Source organism: Hipposideros armiger, unplaced genomic scaffold (genome assembly GCF_001890085.2).
Source record: "Hipposideros armiger isolate ML-2016 unplaced genomic scaffold, ASM189008v1 scaffold_134, whole genome shotgun sequence".
Taxonomy (NCBI): Eukaryota; Metazoa; Chordata; class Mammalia; order Chiroptera; family Hipposideridae; genus Hipposideros; species Hipposideros armiger.
Genome location: NW_017731484.1, coordinates 3517879 through 3535586, shown reverse-complemented (window position 1 = coordinate 3535586; position 17708 = coordinate 3517879). Strand labels below are relative to the sequence as shown.

The 17708-nt window shown below is 42.8% G+C and overlaps 1 protein-coding gene across 6 annotated transcripts in view; it reads right to left on the bottom strand.

Annotated features, from left to right (window-relative positions):
- The window catches only part of SRGAP2 (SLIT-ROBO Rho GTPase activating protein 2), a 256272-nt gene that overhangs the window by 141697 nt on the left and 96867 nt on the right, over positions 1-17708 (bottom strand). For all 6 annotated transcript variants that reach the window (XM_019649659.1, XM_019649654.1, XM_019649653.1 and 3 more), the window contains one exon: positions 15875-16067. In XM_019649659.1, the coding sequence (XP_019505204.1) occupies positions 15875-16067 (193 nt within the window). The remainder of the gene's footprint in view (positions 1-15874; positions 16068-17708) is intronic.

The following is a 17708-nucleotide window of genomic DNA, read 5'->3' as shown; positions in this document are numbered from 1 at the left end:
TGCCTCCTGATATGATGCACTGAGAAGACTATGACATCACTTCTATCCAAAGCACAACCTGAATCCAATCATAAAGAAATATCAGACATTCTCAGAAATATCAAATTAAGAGAAATTCTACAAAATAACTGGGCTGAATGTTCCCCAAAAATGTCAATGCCATAAAATACAAAGAAAGACTAAGAAACCATTCCACATTAAAGGAAACTAAAGAGGCAAGACAACTGAATGAAATGCATAACTCTGAACTTTCTTTTGACAAAAAGGATATTGCTGGGAAAAGTGGTAAACCTGAATGTCTGTGAATTATATAATATTATTATATCAATATTTATACCCTGATTTTGATAACTGTACTGTTAATAATTTAGAGACCCAACCACCTTATTTTTAATAAATATACATGAAAGGATGTAGGAGTAAAGGGGCATCATGTCTACAACTTATGCTCACGTGTTTCACAATAACAAATACCGTATTTCCCCATGTATAAGACGCACCCTTTTTCAAAAACTTTGGGGGTCTAAAACTGGGTGAGTCTTATACAGTGGTTGTAGATTTTTTTTATTTGCATTTCCAGCTTGTTTTTGCACTCATACAACCACTGGAGGGGGGTTGTCACTTTGTGAGGAGTAAAAAGGATAACTATTGCATTGTTTTGTATACCTGAAACTAATAATAATAAAATAAAATACAATGATCGTTTTACTTAAAAAAAATTAAATAAATAAAATGATATCCAAAAATATTTTTTTAAAGATCCCATCCTGGAAAAAAATGAAAAGAAATCATTTCTCTTGTCTTTCCTTTTGCAGTAAATATACGTTACCGTGTTACCAGTTTTCATCTAAAGCTGTCTTCCACATGACACAGTGAGTGAGCCTCCTGAAGGCAGAGGCTATGTCCCACACCTCTCTGTGCCCCCAGCATCTGCCAGACCTGTTGGTTATTGCTGATAATGAAGATGGAGCCAAGTGTTTATTACTGAATCACATATCATACAGGTCACTCAACAATTCTGGTTCCTTAGTCTTGAACTCTACACCTTGTCAGAGCACAGACATGCACACAAACACATACATATGCAACCTTAAAATATTTCACATTAAATGGTAACCTCCATGAGCTAGAAGAGTGACTTATTCTTCTGTGTATGTTTAGTTTAGGAATTAAATTCTATACCAAGGGCACAGCCTCTTGGTAAAAAATAAGTGCTGAATAAATGTTTGCTGAAAGAACAAGTGAACCTCACATACCAGGACTGGTGTTCACCCAAACTTTTATGTTAATGCACAAAAGGGCCAGGAATGGACTTGTTTTTCAGAAGAAATAATAGCAAAATTATAAGTGGTCTTATCAAAAAACTTCAAGCCAATTCTTTCTGATAGAGTAGTTTGAAAACAGACCCAGATCTGCTAAACTGTTTTTTTGTTTGTTTGTTTGTTTGATTAAAAGTAAGGTAACCACTCTAAAATCCTTTAATTTGGTACCAAAAGAGCCTACTAAAGAGGTATTATATGTCTGTATTTTTTCCATATGACTTCCCCGAACAATGTTGTAAAGTAGCGTATTTCCCCATGTATAAGACGCACCCTTTTTGGAAAAATTTGGGGTCTAAAAACTGGGTGTGTCTTATACAGTGGTTGTAGGTTTTTCTACTTGCATTTCCCGCTTTTTCACGCTTGTTGTCTTTGCGCTCATTGTTTCGCACTTGTTACCGGTATATTATGGTAGGTTATATTTTGCCACGTTCTGCCCAGAAATGGCTCAGAAAAGATTTTCGTACAGTGCTGAATTCAAGTTAAAAGCGATCCAGTTTGCAAAAGAGAATGGAAATCATGCTACTGAACATAAGTTTGGTCCTCCTCCAACTGAGAAAACAATCCTGGCTACGGGAAGAAGAAACCCTACTGAAAACGCCACGGCAGAAGGCCATAAGAGGCAATATATGAAGACAGTGATTCGTCATCAGACACAGAAGAGGACAAGCTAATGGTTGGGAGTTGTATGAATTTTATGATGAATAAAACTTGAGTTCAATAACTTTATGTAATACATTTTTTTCAAATTTTGGGCTCCCAAATTAAGGTGCGTCTTATACATGGGAGTGTCTTATACATGGAGAAATACGGTAGGTTTCCTAAGCGTTCGTCATCGGGCTGGAAACTCAGGATGTATGTATGTTTGGAGGCTGGGACTGGGTTGGGGGTAAAAAAGAGGCAGCACTGAATTCTTCATAAGCTATATTATCTTCACCTCGGATTAATGACAGAGCAGAGACCTGGCAAAACCAACATTGAGAACATACAAGAATAAAATTAGCACGCCAGACAAAGCCCCTCGCTATACATTTAATCCATATAAGAGCCTGAATGGCTTCGGGAGTGCTAAAGGCAGGAAGTCTGCCTGAGTGTCTATATGCGTGTGTATGCGTGTGTATGCAGGACTCTGGGAGAGGGAAGGGCCCGCATTTCCACCATGACCAGAGAAAACAGAAACAGGAGGTGGCTGACAAATTGGTCCACGGATAAAAACGGAAGCAGGGAAAAGGGCAGAAAGTCAGTATACCCGAGAAGCCAAACCTTTGTTATCATTGTGCCTGCTTCCTGGGTTCATTCGCTCTTTATCCAGAGTCCACTCAATACCCTGTGCTTTGTCTTTCATTTCCACCTATGCACTACAGAATCAATTTCCACCTATACACTGCAGGATTAATTCTGTACAACTTCCTCCTTTTGCTAAATCCTTGAGATGCCGCCTATAAATTCAAAGAATTTCAAGCATCAACAGAAACCCCCACCCCCTCCCCCAGAACTGAGTTATGAACATCTGTTGTTTACAAGGGTTCAGGCTAAGAGCTGCCAGACTTGCTCTGCAACCTCTACTTTAACACGGAGGCTGCCAGGGAGGGATGTCTGAATTTCATGCAAGGATGCCCTGTCCCAACTGCTTAAGCAGAAATCTGCAAACACAGCTCAGCATCCTACCGTTCAAGATAATCCTAGTTGGTTCGATTCATTTTCTAATCCTGGTTCTGTCCCCGAAATACGAAATACATTAAGCAGAGCTGTGCTTATTGATCCTCCCTGAATTTAAAACCCGAGGGGCAATGATCCGATGACCGATGGGGGTGTACAAGCGCAGGAGGCAGCAGAAAGGATGATCCTCTTTCAACTCTGAAAAGATCCAAGCCCTACTTTTTTCTGCTCCTTAAATCCTTCATTAACACCGAGCTCTTCCCGTGATGACTGTTTCTCTTCACAGCGTGATACTTCAGTGCAGCTCAAGAATTAGATATTAAAGTCTTTACTTCAATTAACTTGGGACCAAAACTAATTGAGAACATAACTGTGCTATCTTTTACCTTTCCTGGGCTGAGCCAAGCACGAGTCCCTCCAGATTATTCCACCTTCCCCTCCCTCCCTGGTGACGACTGGAACCTGCTTTAAATGGGGTCCTATTTTTAGATTCATATGGCCATGCACACATATGTTATTATTCTCTCTCAGCTCGTTTCATTTTCCCCATTTCAATTATGAGAGTCCTTATGGCAGAGACTGTCTTCTTCTTATCTTGTAAACCCTCCCACTTAACACAGTCAGCTCCCAATAAAGACAACATGGCTTTTGCCTTTAAAAGAGAATTGGATCAAAGTCAATTCATTTAATTGGCTGTGAATTCCTGAGAATTAAAGATCCTGTGAACCAGCCACACATTGCTTCCTGGGTCTACCACAGGATTATTATGGGGCTTACAAAAGCCAAGGAAATGACTACTACAAGTTCCCTGCGCCCTGCACTGTTAAGGGACATGCTCACCAGGGTCTGTGCCCAGCAAGCTGAAAGCCTAAGGTGTGCCCTACGGACATTCCAATGGCAGAGCCCCGGAGCCACAGGAAGCCTGCAGCCGTCTCCAACATCCCCCCAACTGCTCATAAAAGCATGTTTTGCTCCCAACCTGCCCTCCATCATTCCCACCCTAAAAGAATGATATGAAGCCATTCAGACAGACGCTTGGGAGCTTCGGTTTGGCCTCATAAGACAAACGGCGGGCTTGCTGGTCTGGGTGGTGGCCACTGCAGGAAGCAGAATAGGACGGCCATTCTTTATTCACACAGATTGCAGGTGGGACCTGTGGGCCTCAACACTATACCTTTATGGAAACCCAATGATTTGGCAATTAGTGCTAAATATTGACTCCGTGAGGACAAGGAAATCAGAGGATGACTGTAAGACAAATTTCCTCCTCTTGATGATTATAAGCCTAGATCTAAAAGTAACATGCCAGGGTTAACTACCTGGTAGTTCACGACACCTTGTGAATATGGCACCTCATGGACAAAACATACAATTGCTGAGTTTTTATAGGAACTGTACATACAATTATACAGACGAACATTATTGCATATTTCCTGCCCAATGCAGCCATATCATAAAAATCAGGATGGAGGAAGGGTTTGTGATTCACGAGGGCCCACAGGAGTGGCTGAAGAAAATGGAGATTGACGTGATACGAAGCGTGATCAAACAATACAGTGAACGTTTAAATAAAAAAAAATTTTATTACAGTAAAAGACACATTGCCATTAATTCCCCTCAAAATACTGCTTCAAACACACTTATCCCATCATTCTTGCCACTTTCTGAAGCAGTTCCGGAAGTCCTCTTTCGTGAGTGTCTTTAGTTGTACTGTCGTGGCTGCCTCGATGTCCTGAATCGATTCAAAACATTTACCTTTCATGGTTATTTTGACTTTGGGGAAGAGCCAGAAGTCACATGGTGCCAGATCGGGTGAATAAGGTGGATGAGGACACACCGTAATGTTTTTATTTGACAGAAAGTGCCATACCAGAAGCAATTGTGACACGGAGACTTTCCATTGTGATAAAAATAAATACAGTGAATGCTGCTGCCGAGTGCCATCCAAAGGAAAGGCAGGGATCTTCCATACGGGAAGCAGCGTGTCGAACCTTAGTAACAGTGTGTGACAAGTTTCATTTTGTTCAGTGCAGCCAGTTGGGTGTGAGCTATGGTTGAGAGAAGGTGTGTTTTAAAGTGTGCCATAAATCATCCTCCATCATGACAACGCTCCGTGTCACACATCGCTTCTGGTACGGCAATTTCTGTCAAATAAAAACATTACGGTGTGTCCTCATCCACCTTATTCACTGGATCTGGCACCGTGTGACTTCTGGCTCTTCTCCAAAGTCAAAATGATTCAGGACACTGAGGCAGCCACGATAACGCAACTAAAGACACGAAAGGGGACTTCCAGAACTGCCTCAGAAAGTAGCAAGGATGATGAGATAAGCATGTTCGAAGCGAGGGGGAGTATTTTGAGGGATATTAATAGCAATGTGTCTTTTACTGTAATAAAGTTTTTTAAATTTAAATAGCCATTGTATTTTTTTAATCACACCTCGTATTACCTAGGGCCACGCTTAAGAATGCTTAACTCTGCACAGGGAATAATAGTAACTGTAATTTACCAGGGTTTTACCTAGTATAGCTATGTTCAGTCTCAACTCCTGAAGACAAGGATAATAGTCACTGCTATTTACTTTTTTTTTTTTATCCCTATGTTTATTGCAACATCACTTGTTTGTTTTTTTTTGTTGTTGTTGTTTTTTTAAGCTGAGCCATCCTGCTACCTATTGGCAGCTCAGCGGCTGCTCAGCTCGGGCTGGACTCGAACCGCAATTGCTCAGAGCTCAATCTCTTGAGAGAGCTCTTAACCAACTGAGCCACTCGGCCGGCCCACTGCTATTTACTTTTAATATGTGCCAAGCACTGTTCTAAGGCTACAGATATATTAATTCACTTAATCAGCACAACTCAAAGAAGTAGCTACTATTATTATCCTCAATTTATAGATGAGGAAACTGAGGCAACTAAGAACCTTCATCTAAAAGCCGCACAGCTGGTAAGTGGAAAATCCAGGATTGCGAACTCAGGAAACGTGGTTCCAGAACCAGGCTCTTAATGATCATGCTACACTCTTCTGTGGCGGTGATAATTACACCTGCTACCATTTCCTGAGCGTCTAGTAAGCTGTGAGTACTAAGCTAGTGCTTTACATATATTATATCTAATCCTTAGAACAACTCTTCAAGGTAAGCGTTACTCTCAACATTTCATAGACGAGAAAGCTGAAGCGGAAGGGGGTTACACAAAGTCACACAGCTGTAAGTGGAAAAGACAGGGTTCAGAACCAAATTTGCCTGGATTAAAGCTCTCAGCTTTTTCTACTAAGTCATAATGCCTCCCAAAGGGCTTTCAAATGAATTCTTTCTCTGTTCCAGAGACTGGCTACCACTCTGTCTTGCTGATCCCCTAAATGCCTTCTTGTGTCTCTTCGGTCCTGCTTTACCAATGTATACGGAGACCTCCCAACTCTTCCGGAAAGGACCCAACTTCCATCTAAGGTTCTATTGGGTTGTCAGAAAAGTCATGATGTATTTTTTCTATGTTTCTCGTTGCAAAAATGCGTCATGACTTTTCCAACAACCCAATATATGGACTGGGCCAGAGAAAAAGTCACCAGGGGACCTTTTGTTAGTTTCTAAATAAAGGTAGCTTGAGCCATGGCAAAAGGAAGCCAACCCTTGCTCAACACCAGATGCTACATCTGGGCAAAACCTTCCCTGAGGAAACAAACAGCTCCCAAATACGTCCCAAATGGATGAGTGACACACTGATCTTAGGAAGTAAGGGGTTCTCCCTTCTGGCAGCTTCATGCTTCCTCCTACTTCCCTCCTCGAAGTCACCCCATACTCAAAGAGGAACTTTCTGGTCTTCCACCCTTTTCTGATTTGCAATCACAGCTATAACATTCTCCATGGCCATTTGACTCTGCTTTTCAACCCAATGCTACTCCTGTGAGACTGATGAAGAACAACTCCGAACTCCACTCCAGAAGAGAAATCCATTGGCAATAGGTGACATAACTGTAGAGACTGTGCACATTCAAATACGGGGCCCAAGGCCAAGAGCGTGGGCTCTACAAGAATTTCTCTTTAATTAACTGTGTACCCAACCTCCCACTGAAAGGAGTATTGCAGGTTAAATGTCTGCCGGATTCCTGAAATACCTCAGTCCTTCACCTTGACGTCCCTTCCAATAGTTACACAACTCATAACCAGTCAAATAAACAGGCTTACTTTCCATGTGTATCTCCTTAATGTACTGCTAATTTAATGTTAGTGAGAATAGGATATTGTCTTTTTCCTATCCACAGTACGTAGCTCAATGCCTACTACATAATTAGGTCCCCAAAATTACACTGCATGAATGCACAAATATACGAAGGTCAGACAAGCTCGCAAACTTTCCACCATCTAAGTGCACAGTGGAAAATCCCTTTTAAATCCTTTTTCACTCTTTGCAATCTGAGTACCACAGACAATACAAAGAATGTTTCCCTTTTCTCCTCCTAAACTCTTACTGTTGGAAATCAAACATTTCCACAGCCTCCATCATCACCTCTCTGAACATACCCAAATCTCTACCAACAGCCCAGATCTTCAGCCCTGAACACAGCCATTCATTTTTTGTCAATTACTGAAAAGGTTGGCTTCACTATCCTTCCAATATGTTAAATTTAACACCCGAAAACCAAATTCCTCATAGTCTAACCCTTCAAAAACAACTCATTCTCCTAACTTCGGTATTTCTATTAAAAGCACCATTAATCTACCAGTCACCCAAGTCCACAAGAAACTTCACAGCCCTTGCTTTTCTGCTTCCAACCTCACTTGAAACCCAAATCCCATCAGTCAGCAATTCCTGTAGAGTCTTCCTGCACCAGGTGTCTTCCATCTGTCCTAGACTGTAAGCTCCAGGAGTGCAGGGGGTGGTATCTGTCTTGCCTGGCATGTGTCTGGCACATGGTAAGAGCACAGTACATATTTGCTAAATGGCCTGAAGGATCAATTTCTATTCTTTTCATTCCTATCATCCCACCCTAATTTAGATCCTTATTATCTACTGTGGCATCTGGTGTCACTGTCTCAAGTTTCTTTTCATTTAGCAAACCACAACCCTAAGGTTAAGGTTAAGGTTAATCTTACTTAAGCAGAGTTCATACCTCTGCGTGGACACTAGCTGTTCAAACCTTCAGTGATTTCCAGTGTCTATTGCATAGATCCAAATCTCTGAGACAAGACTCAAGGCCATCCATGAAATGACCCTATCTATTATTGGGTTGTCCGAAAAGTCATGATGCATTTTTGCAACGAAAAACATAGAAAAAATACGTCATGACTTGTCCGACAACCCAATATACTATCCCTGTCCAGTTCCTCCATATACAATTGTTACCTCAGCCAAACCAGTCTATTCACTGTTCCCCAAAAGTGCTTTGCACTTTCTTCCTGCTATGCCCCTCCTGCCTACAACATCTTCCCCCTCCTCTTCTCTCCATCTGTCAAAACCCTACCCATTTTCTTCAAGGTCTGGTTCAAATCCCATCTCCCCCCTGAAAGTTTCCTGACCACACTGACCGTGCATCATCCCTTCTGTAGCACACACTTGGTGCGTACCACAAATTGTGTTATGCTGAGGATCTGTGTTATTGTATTCAGGTATAATTTATCCCTGACTAGATTATAAATTCATGTGGGAAAGAACCACCACTTCTGCTTTTTTGGATCTGTCTTCTCTTAAGAGTCTAAACCAATAACTTAAAAATGCTCAACAAATATTTGTTGCTGAGGAGAAGAAAAAGCTATAAGAGAGGAAGAAAAGATGTCGGCAGCAGGTTACGAGGCAGCATAAGGTCTCTGCAAGGAACACAGCAGGATAGCAATACAGGAGTATTCCTCTAAAGACTCAACAGGAAAAAAAAAAAAACCTACAACAAAATAAAAGAACTGAGCTATTAAAAGTAGGAGATCAAAACCAAGTGAGCTATGACTGAAAGGTAATTTACAACAAGTCTATATAAAAAGCAGCCAGTGCATTATCAATTAGAGTCCTGCTGGGCAATATTAACACAGATACCACTTAAAAGAGACAATCAAAGGCTCGGCAACACATAGGAATACATTTATACCCTTCAAGGAGCCAAAGAAAATGCAAGAACATCTTCCCTAGGAAGACTTCCTACCCTTACATAATATTTTATCTCTGCTCTTAATCAAACTAGGCAGATAGAATTTCAGACATTAACAAGGTCCTCCCACAATTCAAAGGGATGGGGGAAGCCATATTACCTATCTTAAACAGAGCAGAGCAAGGTAGAATCAAATGATCACTGTAGTTCTGTCTGCAGCACCTCTCTCTTTCTTTGGAGGACAAGGAAGAGGGGGAGCGTGACGGGACCACAGGGTCAGACTCTGCAGCAGCGTCAGGGCTGCGTGGGCTTTAATGAGGGCGTTTGCACCGAGCACCGTGTCGGGGAGGACAAAAGGTGAGCAGAAGCAAAGCAGAATAGGAAACAAAGCCAAAGAGTGACAGGGGAATGGCTTCCAGGGTAAGAAGCTGTCCAAGAGAAGATGAAAAAAGCAGTTCAGCAACGTTTGTCCCTAAACTCAATCACTTAAAACTGTAATAGAATACCCAACCTAACCCAGCATGAGGGGCTGAAATCTAGCCAGGGTGAGAAACTGGCCTGGAAAACGGTGGGAGAAATCCATGTGGACTGACTTCGGCCCTGGCCACCCTACCCCATCCCAAGTTGAATAGTTTCCATGTTCCTGAGACGCGTCTGTCCAGAGCTGCTGCTGGCAGCTGCTCTCCTGGCAGCACAGGGAGACAAATTCATGGCATTGCTGGGCTAACAGCTGCTACAGCTCTGGGGGAGGTGACGAGTGCCCGCTGAGATGCTCTGGGCAGAGAATGAACTATTCTAGGGACCAGCCCGAGAGTCAGCAAAATCAAGGCTATACTTTATCGGCTGAATGAAAATACAGTACAATTGCCACTCCAGAGACTCAGGAAACCCACAGCCCTTTTTCTGTCCCAGCTTCTCTGCCGTCACTTGCTCCTTGCCCTTACACTTGGCCCATCTTTTCTATTTCCAAGGGCATGACTTCAGGTTGGGCCCACATTAACCTTAGGCCGACTGCCAGGCCTTCCTAACAGGTCTCCTCCTTCCAGTGTCTCCGCTCCAACAGATCTTTTGCGCTGTTGCCATAGTTACCTTTCCAAAGCACAGCCATAATTATGTTCCTCGCTCAAAAACTATCAATGGCTCCCCCATGCTTATAGAATAAAGCCCAAACCCTGTCGCTTGGCATTAATGGCTCACTCTCAATTTTTCCAGGCTTATTTCACTATTGAATTTATTATTCCCTTCTTCAGCAAAACAGACACGTTACCCATCAGCCTTGTCTTTCCCAAATCTGTGCGTTTACCAACACTGTACTCTTTTTCCAAAATGCTTCCTCCCCCATCTCTTTATCCTCCTATAACTTTTGCATTGTCTCAACAGAATTAAGCTTATAGGACTAATACCTAGCATTGGCAGTTTTATTTTTCCATTTCCCATCCATTGAAATTCACCTCCTTACAGCCTTCCCCAGTCCCCAACCTGAACAAATCTCTCTTCTCTGGGCATTTGTGGCACTTTGTATGGATGGGTGGCCATGGTCTTTCATACATCTTCCCTCAGTGCGGCAGAGGCTGCTAATAGTCCTGCACTATGTTTTTTCTTCTTCTATATTAATAGAAACTCTACTTTTGAGTCACCCAGAATAATAACTACACTTCCCAGCCTCCCTTGCAGCTAAGTGTAACCACATGACTGAGCTCTGGCCGGTCAGATATGAGCTGATGAGCTGTATGTGCCATTTCCAGGCTGCACTTCTCAAGAGTAAGGAAATACCTACCCCTCGCCCTTTTGCCTTTCCTGTTGGCTGGAACGGGGACACAGTGGCAGTGAGCCATCTTGGGTCATACAGACAAGGGCATCACTCTTGGGATAGACTAAGCTCTGACAAAACCCTGGATGGCTAACGCCCAGGTGATTAAATGAGAGGAAAACCCACCTCTATTTTGCGTAAGCCACTATTATTTGGGGTCTATTACAGCAGCACAACCTATATCCTAATCAAAACAGACATGCCTACAGAGCCTTTCCTGCGCCCAAAATGCCACTTTTTCAATTGCTAGCGAATGATTCAAGCTTGGCCTGGTGGTACTGCCTGCCAAGTACCATGTCAGTTTCAGCAGCATGGCTGTCTCGCACAGTAACGCTTGTGCGTGCAAACATCAGAATACTTGGTTCCCTTTTTTAACACGGAGATGAGTGGAGAGTGGAAAAATGAGAGTGCTCCTACTAGTGTTGTGTTGAGAAGTAGTGTCATCACTGTATTAAAAAGACAGGAGTAGAAATCATCAGCAACTCTTTAGATGCTCCCTGGACATAAGCAGGCATACCATGGGTTTAATCGTAGTGAAAAGAACAAAGACCAGGAACAAAATGATGAAAGTCCATCAGGTGAGGTATAATGCAGAATTTCACATACATACTTTTAGTAATCGAGCCCACTTACTCCATGTAAAACCGTGGTTTGACATTCAACCCATTTGCCTTTTCTGTACATCTTTAGGAATAAATTATGTATGAAAATGGGATGTTTTCTTACTGAGCTTCTCTACTAAGCTTCTCACCATCCTGCCTGTATTCAATGCATTTGCATGTTATGGCTCATCTCTTCTATTAGGCTGTACCATGTGAAATTGCCACTATGTGGCCTTTTTTTTTTTTTTTTACCTAAAAACCAGCAATTTCATACATTTCACTCTAACGGATTGAAAGTCCTTGGGTGTGGGGCTCATTTTAGTCATCTTTGCATCTCTCACAATGCCTTATACATGGGAGGGTATCAATAAGAAATTGCTGGGATTAACCTTTACAGGTCTTCCACTTGAAAGACTTCTAGTTCCATCAGATGACATTATCCTTCTTACCTTCTTACCTTAGATATTAAAAAAAGATCTCTCCATCTCTTCTTCCTCTTTTCCCTTCCTCCTTCCCTCCCCCACCTCTTCTGGTAACTTTTAACTTTACTACTCCTTAATATTGGGTGTGTCCAAGCCTTGGGTCCTGGTTTCAATTCTTTGTTCTTCTTTTTCTCTTTCCCGGGTTCATATACTTTCCTATCTTCCAAAGTCACTTTTATACTAAAGATGATGCTGTCTTTTTCCAGTCATAACCTCTTACCTCAGTAGTATAACATTCCACCTGGATCCCAAAGGCCTCCCACTGCCCTAAACCCAACATGTCCAAAGTCAGCTCACCATTCACAACAGGTCTTCCTTCAACATCCCCACTTCTATTACAGATGACACAATTCTTCTAAGTTGCCAGGTTAGAGACATTGGGTCACCTATGACTATTAACAGTTCTTTGCCCAATCAGTTATCCAGTCCTGTTCAGTTTCTCAGTGACTTCTTGAATATTTCCTTCCCCTCCATTCTTTTCTGCTATCACATTGTGCATGGACTACCCTCCAAAACCTCCATCTTGGCCTTCTCTGGCATAACAATTCATTCTTCTACCGCATCTTTTCTCACGTCTCTCTCCCCAGACAAGAACCCAGAGGGCTCACTACCACACTATCAGATCTGAACTCCTCTGCTTGTCTGTCAAAGAGCCATTATTTTGTGCCTACTCTACTTATCTAACCTTATCTTCCACTGCTTTTGAAAATATCTGTGTTCTCATATTTTGTTCATGCCTCAATTAAAGGCCTTTTTACATTATGTTGTTTGTATGTCTCCCCTCTCTGTTAGCCAGGATTTTAGAGCTTATCTTAGTCTCCATAGGAATCAGCTTTGAATACAGTACCCAGGAAGCTGTTCAAGTAAACTAGCCATAAAATGACAGCAAAAGGAGTGGAGACCTCCCCTCTTAACAAGTTTTGTAGCACCTTATCCTTTAGTTTTGCAACCCTTCCCTCAACTCATCTAATTGTGTGATTTGTTTAACGCCTGTTTCCTCATTCTATTGTAAGTGCCACGTGGTGACGTGGCAGTGCTTGCTCACTGCTATATCCCAAGGCACAATGTCTGGCCTGAAGGAGTTCAAGGAAAGTGCAATGCACATTTGTTGAATGAATATAATAAAGCTGTATCCCTCATCAGTAGTCCCCATGGTCTCTTCACCACCAAACATTCCTGCTTCCTCTCAGCACATGCTGTTCTCTCCTGTACAAATCTACCTTTCAAGCCTAAGTCTCACTTGCTCAATGAAAACTCTCCCAACTGTTCTAGATCCTTTATCTATCGCTGATGATTTATCTCTGACCTCTTACCACATCTATATTTTACATAAAACCAAGGATCTCTTAATGAGATCATTATTCCTTTATCCTCTAATTTCTTCCTGTATTAAAAATCTTTTTTCCCCAACCAGATAGGGCCCCATTTGGATACACACAATAAACCTATCTTCCAATACTTGTACAATACAGAGAACAGAGCTGGCTCTCAATAAATATTCACTGGTTGTTTGGGAAAAAATGAAGCTAGGTACCAGCTTTATGAGGGAAATCAATCCTTCCAGCCTTGGAGAAAACACCCTATTTCTTGCATGTGATCTTAATCAGAGCAATGCAGATGATTTAGAGAGTAGCACATCTGTACCTTAATTTGTAGTAAATAGGTACTTAAGCTGAGCATATATTAGTAAAAATCAAATGATATTTTAAATTTAGGAGGAGCTTATTAACAGAATAAATCCAACTTTGATTCATTTTTCTAAAGCAAATGATTACTCCCCCAGGTCTTCATTTATCACATACTAAAATAACATTTTATCCTCTCAGGATTGCTTATCATAAAGAGAACAGGACTTGGGAAAGATAAGAAACTGTGAGGGCAAAACATCTGGAGGAAATTCTCCTTCTGGCTAAACTGAGAGTGTCACATATTCTCCTCAATCCTAGCCTCCATGTCACTGCTTAGAACTGGCTTGTAAAGGATAATTTGTGTCCCAAATTTTTAGGGCAATAAACAAAATAGAAAATAAGGGAAACTAAGATACACTTGGCATTAATTCTTAAATTCATTCATTAACTCATCCAATAATATTTAATGAGCATCTATTATATACCTCATATTATGCTACACACTGTGAGAGACTGAAAGATGAATTAGAAAAGCTTATACAGTCCACTAAAGGAAGATAATATAAGGCAGACACTGATGAATGCCCTAATAAAAAGAACAAATACAATGCTGTGAGAATTCAGAAGCAGGAGAACCTTCTTCTGGGAGTATCAGGAAACTTTCTCGGAACAGGTTGCATCTGCAGTAAGTCTTAAAACATAGGTATGGCTTAGATATGCAGAGATGTAAAAAAGGACACATAAGCTCAAATAACAGGATGAGCGAAGGCCCACTGGAGTTAAAGTTCTGTTTCGCTAAGGTATAGTGAAGCAGAAACAGGAAATCAGGTTGGAAAGCTAGTCAGGGCTAGACGCAGAGGGGCTGGAGGACCAAGTCAAGGAGTGTCCACCTTTGTGAGCAGAGCAGCACTTCTCCAACTTTAATGTGCCCACAGATCGCCTGGGGATCTCTTACAGTAGATCTGGCAGTAGAAACTGAAAGTCTGTACTTCCAGAATCCCGGTGGTGCTGATATTAGGAGACCACACCTTGAGTATCAAGATCATAGACACATAGAGAATGGGGAACCACTGCACTGAGAAACTGCCTGATCTCCAGTGTGTTCCGGGAAGGCTGAATCTGATAACAGTGGATCAGGCATATTGGAACAGGGAGAAGCTGTAGACCAGCGGTTCTCAACCTTTCACAGGGGTCGCCTAAGACCATCAGAAAACACATATTTTCGATGGTCTTAGGAACCGAGACACCGCTCCTCTATCCGTCTCCAGGCCCACATGCAGATACGCCCACATACAAGTACCTGGAGACCCCTGTGAAAGGGTCATTCGACCCCCAAAGGGGTCGCGACCCACAGGTTGAGAACCGCTGCTGTAGACTGTGGTCCTCAATGCTGGTATTTCATTAGAATCATCTGGGAAGCTTTTACACCGTACTGTTACTCAAGACCTACTCCCAGAGATTCTGGTTTAATTGGTCTGGAGTGGGGCCCAGATTTCAGCATTTAAAACAAAGTTCTCCAGGGAATTCCAATTGCAGCCAGGATTGAGAACCTCTGCTATAGATGATACAATAAGCATTACAATCATTCAGGCAAAGATGATGATGATCGAAACTAGGGCAATGGCAGTGAGGACAGAGTGAAGGGGCCAGTTGTATAAAATCCTGTAAATGTAGAAGGAATAGACCTGAGCCACTGTCTGGGCAGCGATCTAGATGTACAGCACCATTCATTTCTTCTGGTTAAAGACAGTTTGGTGAAATGGTTAAGAACACAGACTCTGGAGCCAGTGTTCGTCTCAACTCCAGCTCTGCCATTTACTGGGTATGTGTGTGTGTGTGTGTGTGTGTGNGAGAGAGAGAGAGAGAGAGAGAGAGAGAGAGAGAGAGAGAGAGAGACTGAGACCTTGGGCAAGTTCCTTAACCTCTTTATGACTCAGTTTCCTCATCTGTAAATTGGGGATATAACAATAACCAACATATGAGTTTCGTGGAGATTGAGTTAACATATATCTATATATATAAAGCCCTCAGAACCATGCTTGGCATATACAAAGACCAATAGAAGTGTTGTTATTATCAGCATGGTTCACCGTCTATTATGATCTCTCCAGGATACTGAACTGCATGTAAGACTGATCTGGAAAAGGAAAAGTCCTCAAGGACTTCTCAATGCTCAGCCAACCTGAAGGCACTGGGTTGCCTGTTTCATGAATCCAATTGGCTCCAGGTGGCACACCCTGCCTCCTTCCACCCAGACCCCATTGCCAAGGTCTCTACAAGAAACAGCCACAGCATCCCTACTTGAATTGCTGGTCCTTGGTGCTGCGTGTCTTGGCCAGGAAGCGCTCTGCCAGCTTCTCCAGGTTGCGGGAGTAGTCCATCTCGATCTCAGCCTTCTTTCGGAAGAAGTCCTGGAGGTCCTGCAACAACTGCACCCGGAGCTCACACTGCTGGTCCAGGCATTTCATCTGCTCTGTGAGCTGAGTGCGGATCTCTGCAACAAAAACCAGGCAAGACAGTCAGCAGAGATCCCTAAGAAGGACCACACACTCCAACATTTACCCCTGCCGTTTACAGGGTCCCTGTCCTCTGGGGAACTTAAAAGCTTTTAATAATGATGATGATGGTGATGGTGATGATGATGATAATAATAAAAGCCGAAAGTCCACCAACTCTTTTCAGACTATTGAAAGACACTGGAACCAGAAATCTGCTGAACCATTTAAGAGAAAGTACTCAAAACTACCATTTATTGAGCAAGTTATTGTATTTCTGGCACATTTGGGTTCTCTGCTGGAAAATAGCCTAATGAATTCTCTCCAACCATCCTATTGATACTACTTGCATCCCCATTTTAAGATGAAAAACCTGACTCTTAAAGAAATCAGACTTTTGGGTGGTGCAGCCAGGACTCAAACCCAGACAGAACGACTTCAGGGCCCATGCTCCTACTTTTATACTTTTTCCCATCATTTCAAAATGTTTTTCCTCATCTTCATGAATTAGGGTGAGAGTCAGGATTTTTTTTTTTTTAAGATTTTATTGGGGAATTGGGGGAGGGGAACAGACAAGTTGCTGTCCTTTTGTTCTTCAGTCTAGTTGTGGAGGACGTCGCTTCACTGGCCCATGTTGGTATTATCATTGCGCTCTTCCCGGCTGAGGCAGTCGCTTGCTGGCCATTGGACAGCCGCTCACGGCAGCTCACACCAGCTGACAGCCGCTCACGGCAGCTCACACCAGCTTACGGCAGCCCACTGCAGCTTCACTGCAGCCTACACCGTCGATGGCAACTCATGGCAGCCCAGCTCCAGGTTGAGCTGTTGTTCACCATCTTAGCTGTAGAGGGCAGTGTCACTGGACCTCAGGTGGGATCCGAACTGGGGCCCGCTGCTCAAGAGCTGGCACTCCCAAGCCAACTCTTAACCAGCGCACCACTTGGCTGGCCCGAGTCAGGATAGTTTAATGGAGACACAAAGGGCTCCGCCCAAGGTCAAACAGTAGCAATCAAGAAGGAAGGAAGCAAACACCAGGACTTCTAGGCAAGCAAACCATCCACTATCAACCAGATTCCAGTTTCCAAATATCACAGAATGTCAATCGGTCTTTAAGAAGTTGATTTTTTTCACCAACAAATATCACTCATGTCTCTGTTGCTTCATCCTGACTGATGCTCAGAGCCCCTGCTATCAAGGCTAGAAAAATATTTCTGGTTAAGCTCCAGCTTGGCAGATCTCAGGCTGGCCAGAGTCCTCGTACAGGGCTCGCCAACACCCTCTCTGGAACTGCAGCAATAGTAGCTCCAGCTGCAACAAGCTCTGCCTCAAATGCAACACTGCATTTCTTACTGACAAGAGACCTGGCACACGCAGGAAGCAGCTTGCCAAAGCCAGACTGCTTGTCAGCACAGAGCAGCCTACAGTGCATATCCTGCTGAAGTTATGTCCCAATCCCATCTGAGTCACAATGGAGCCGTTTCTTTCATCCCTTTCCCCTCCAAGCCTGCTCAGCTCCAATGCCTTAGGATTTGACAGTGGACGAGACTCCAATCCTAGGAAAAAGGAGTACCTATATTATTATGCCTTTCCTTATGCATGCTCCAAATTCACTGCCAAATGGTAGAGTTGTAACAGTGCTT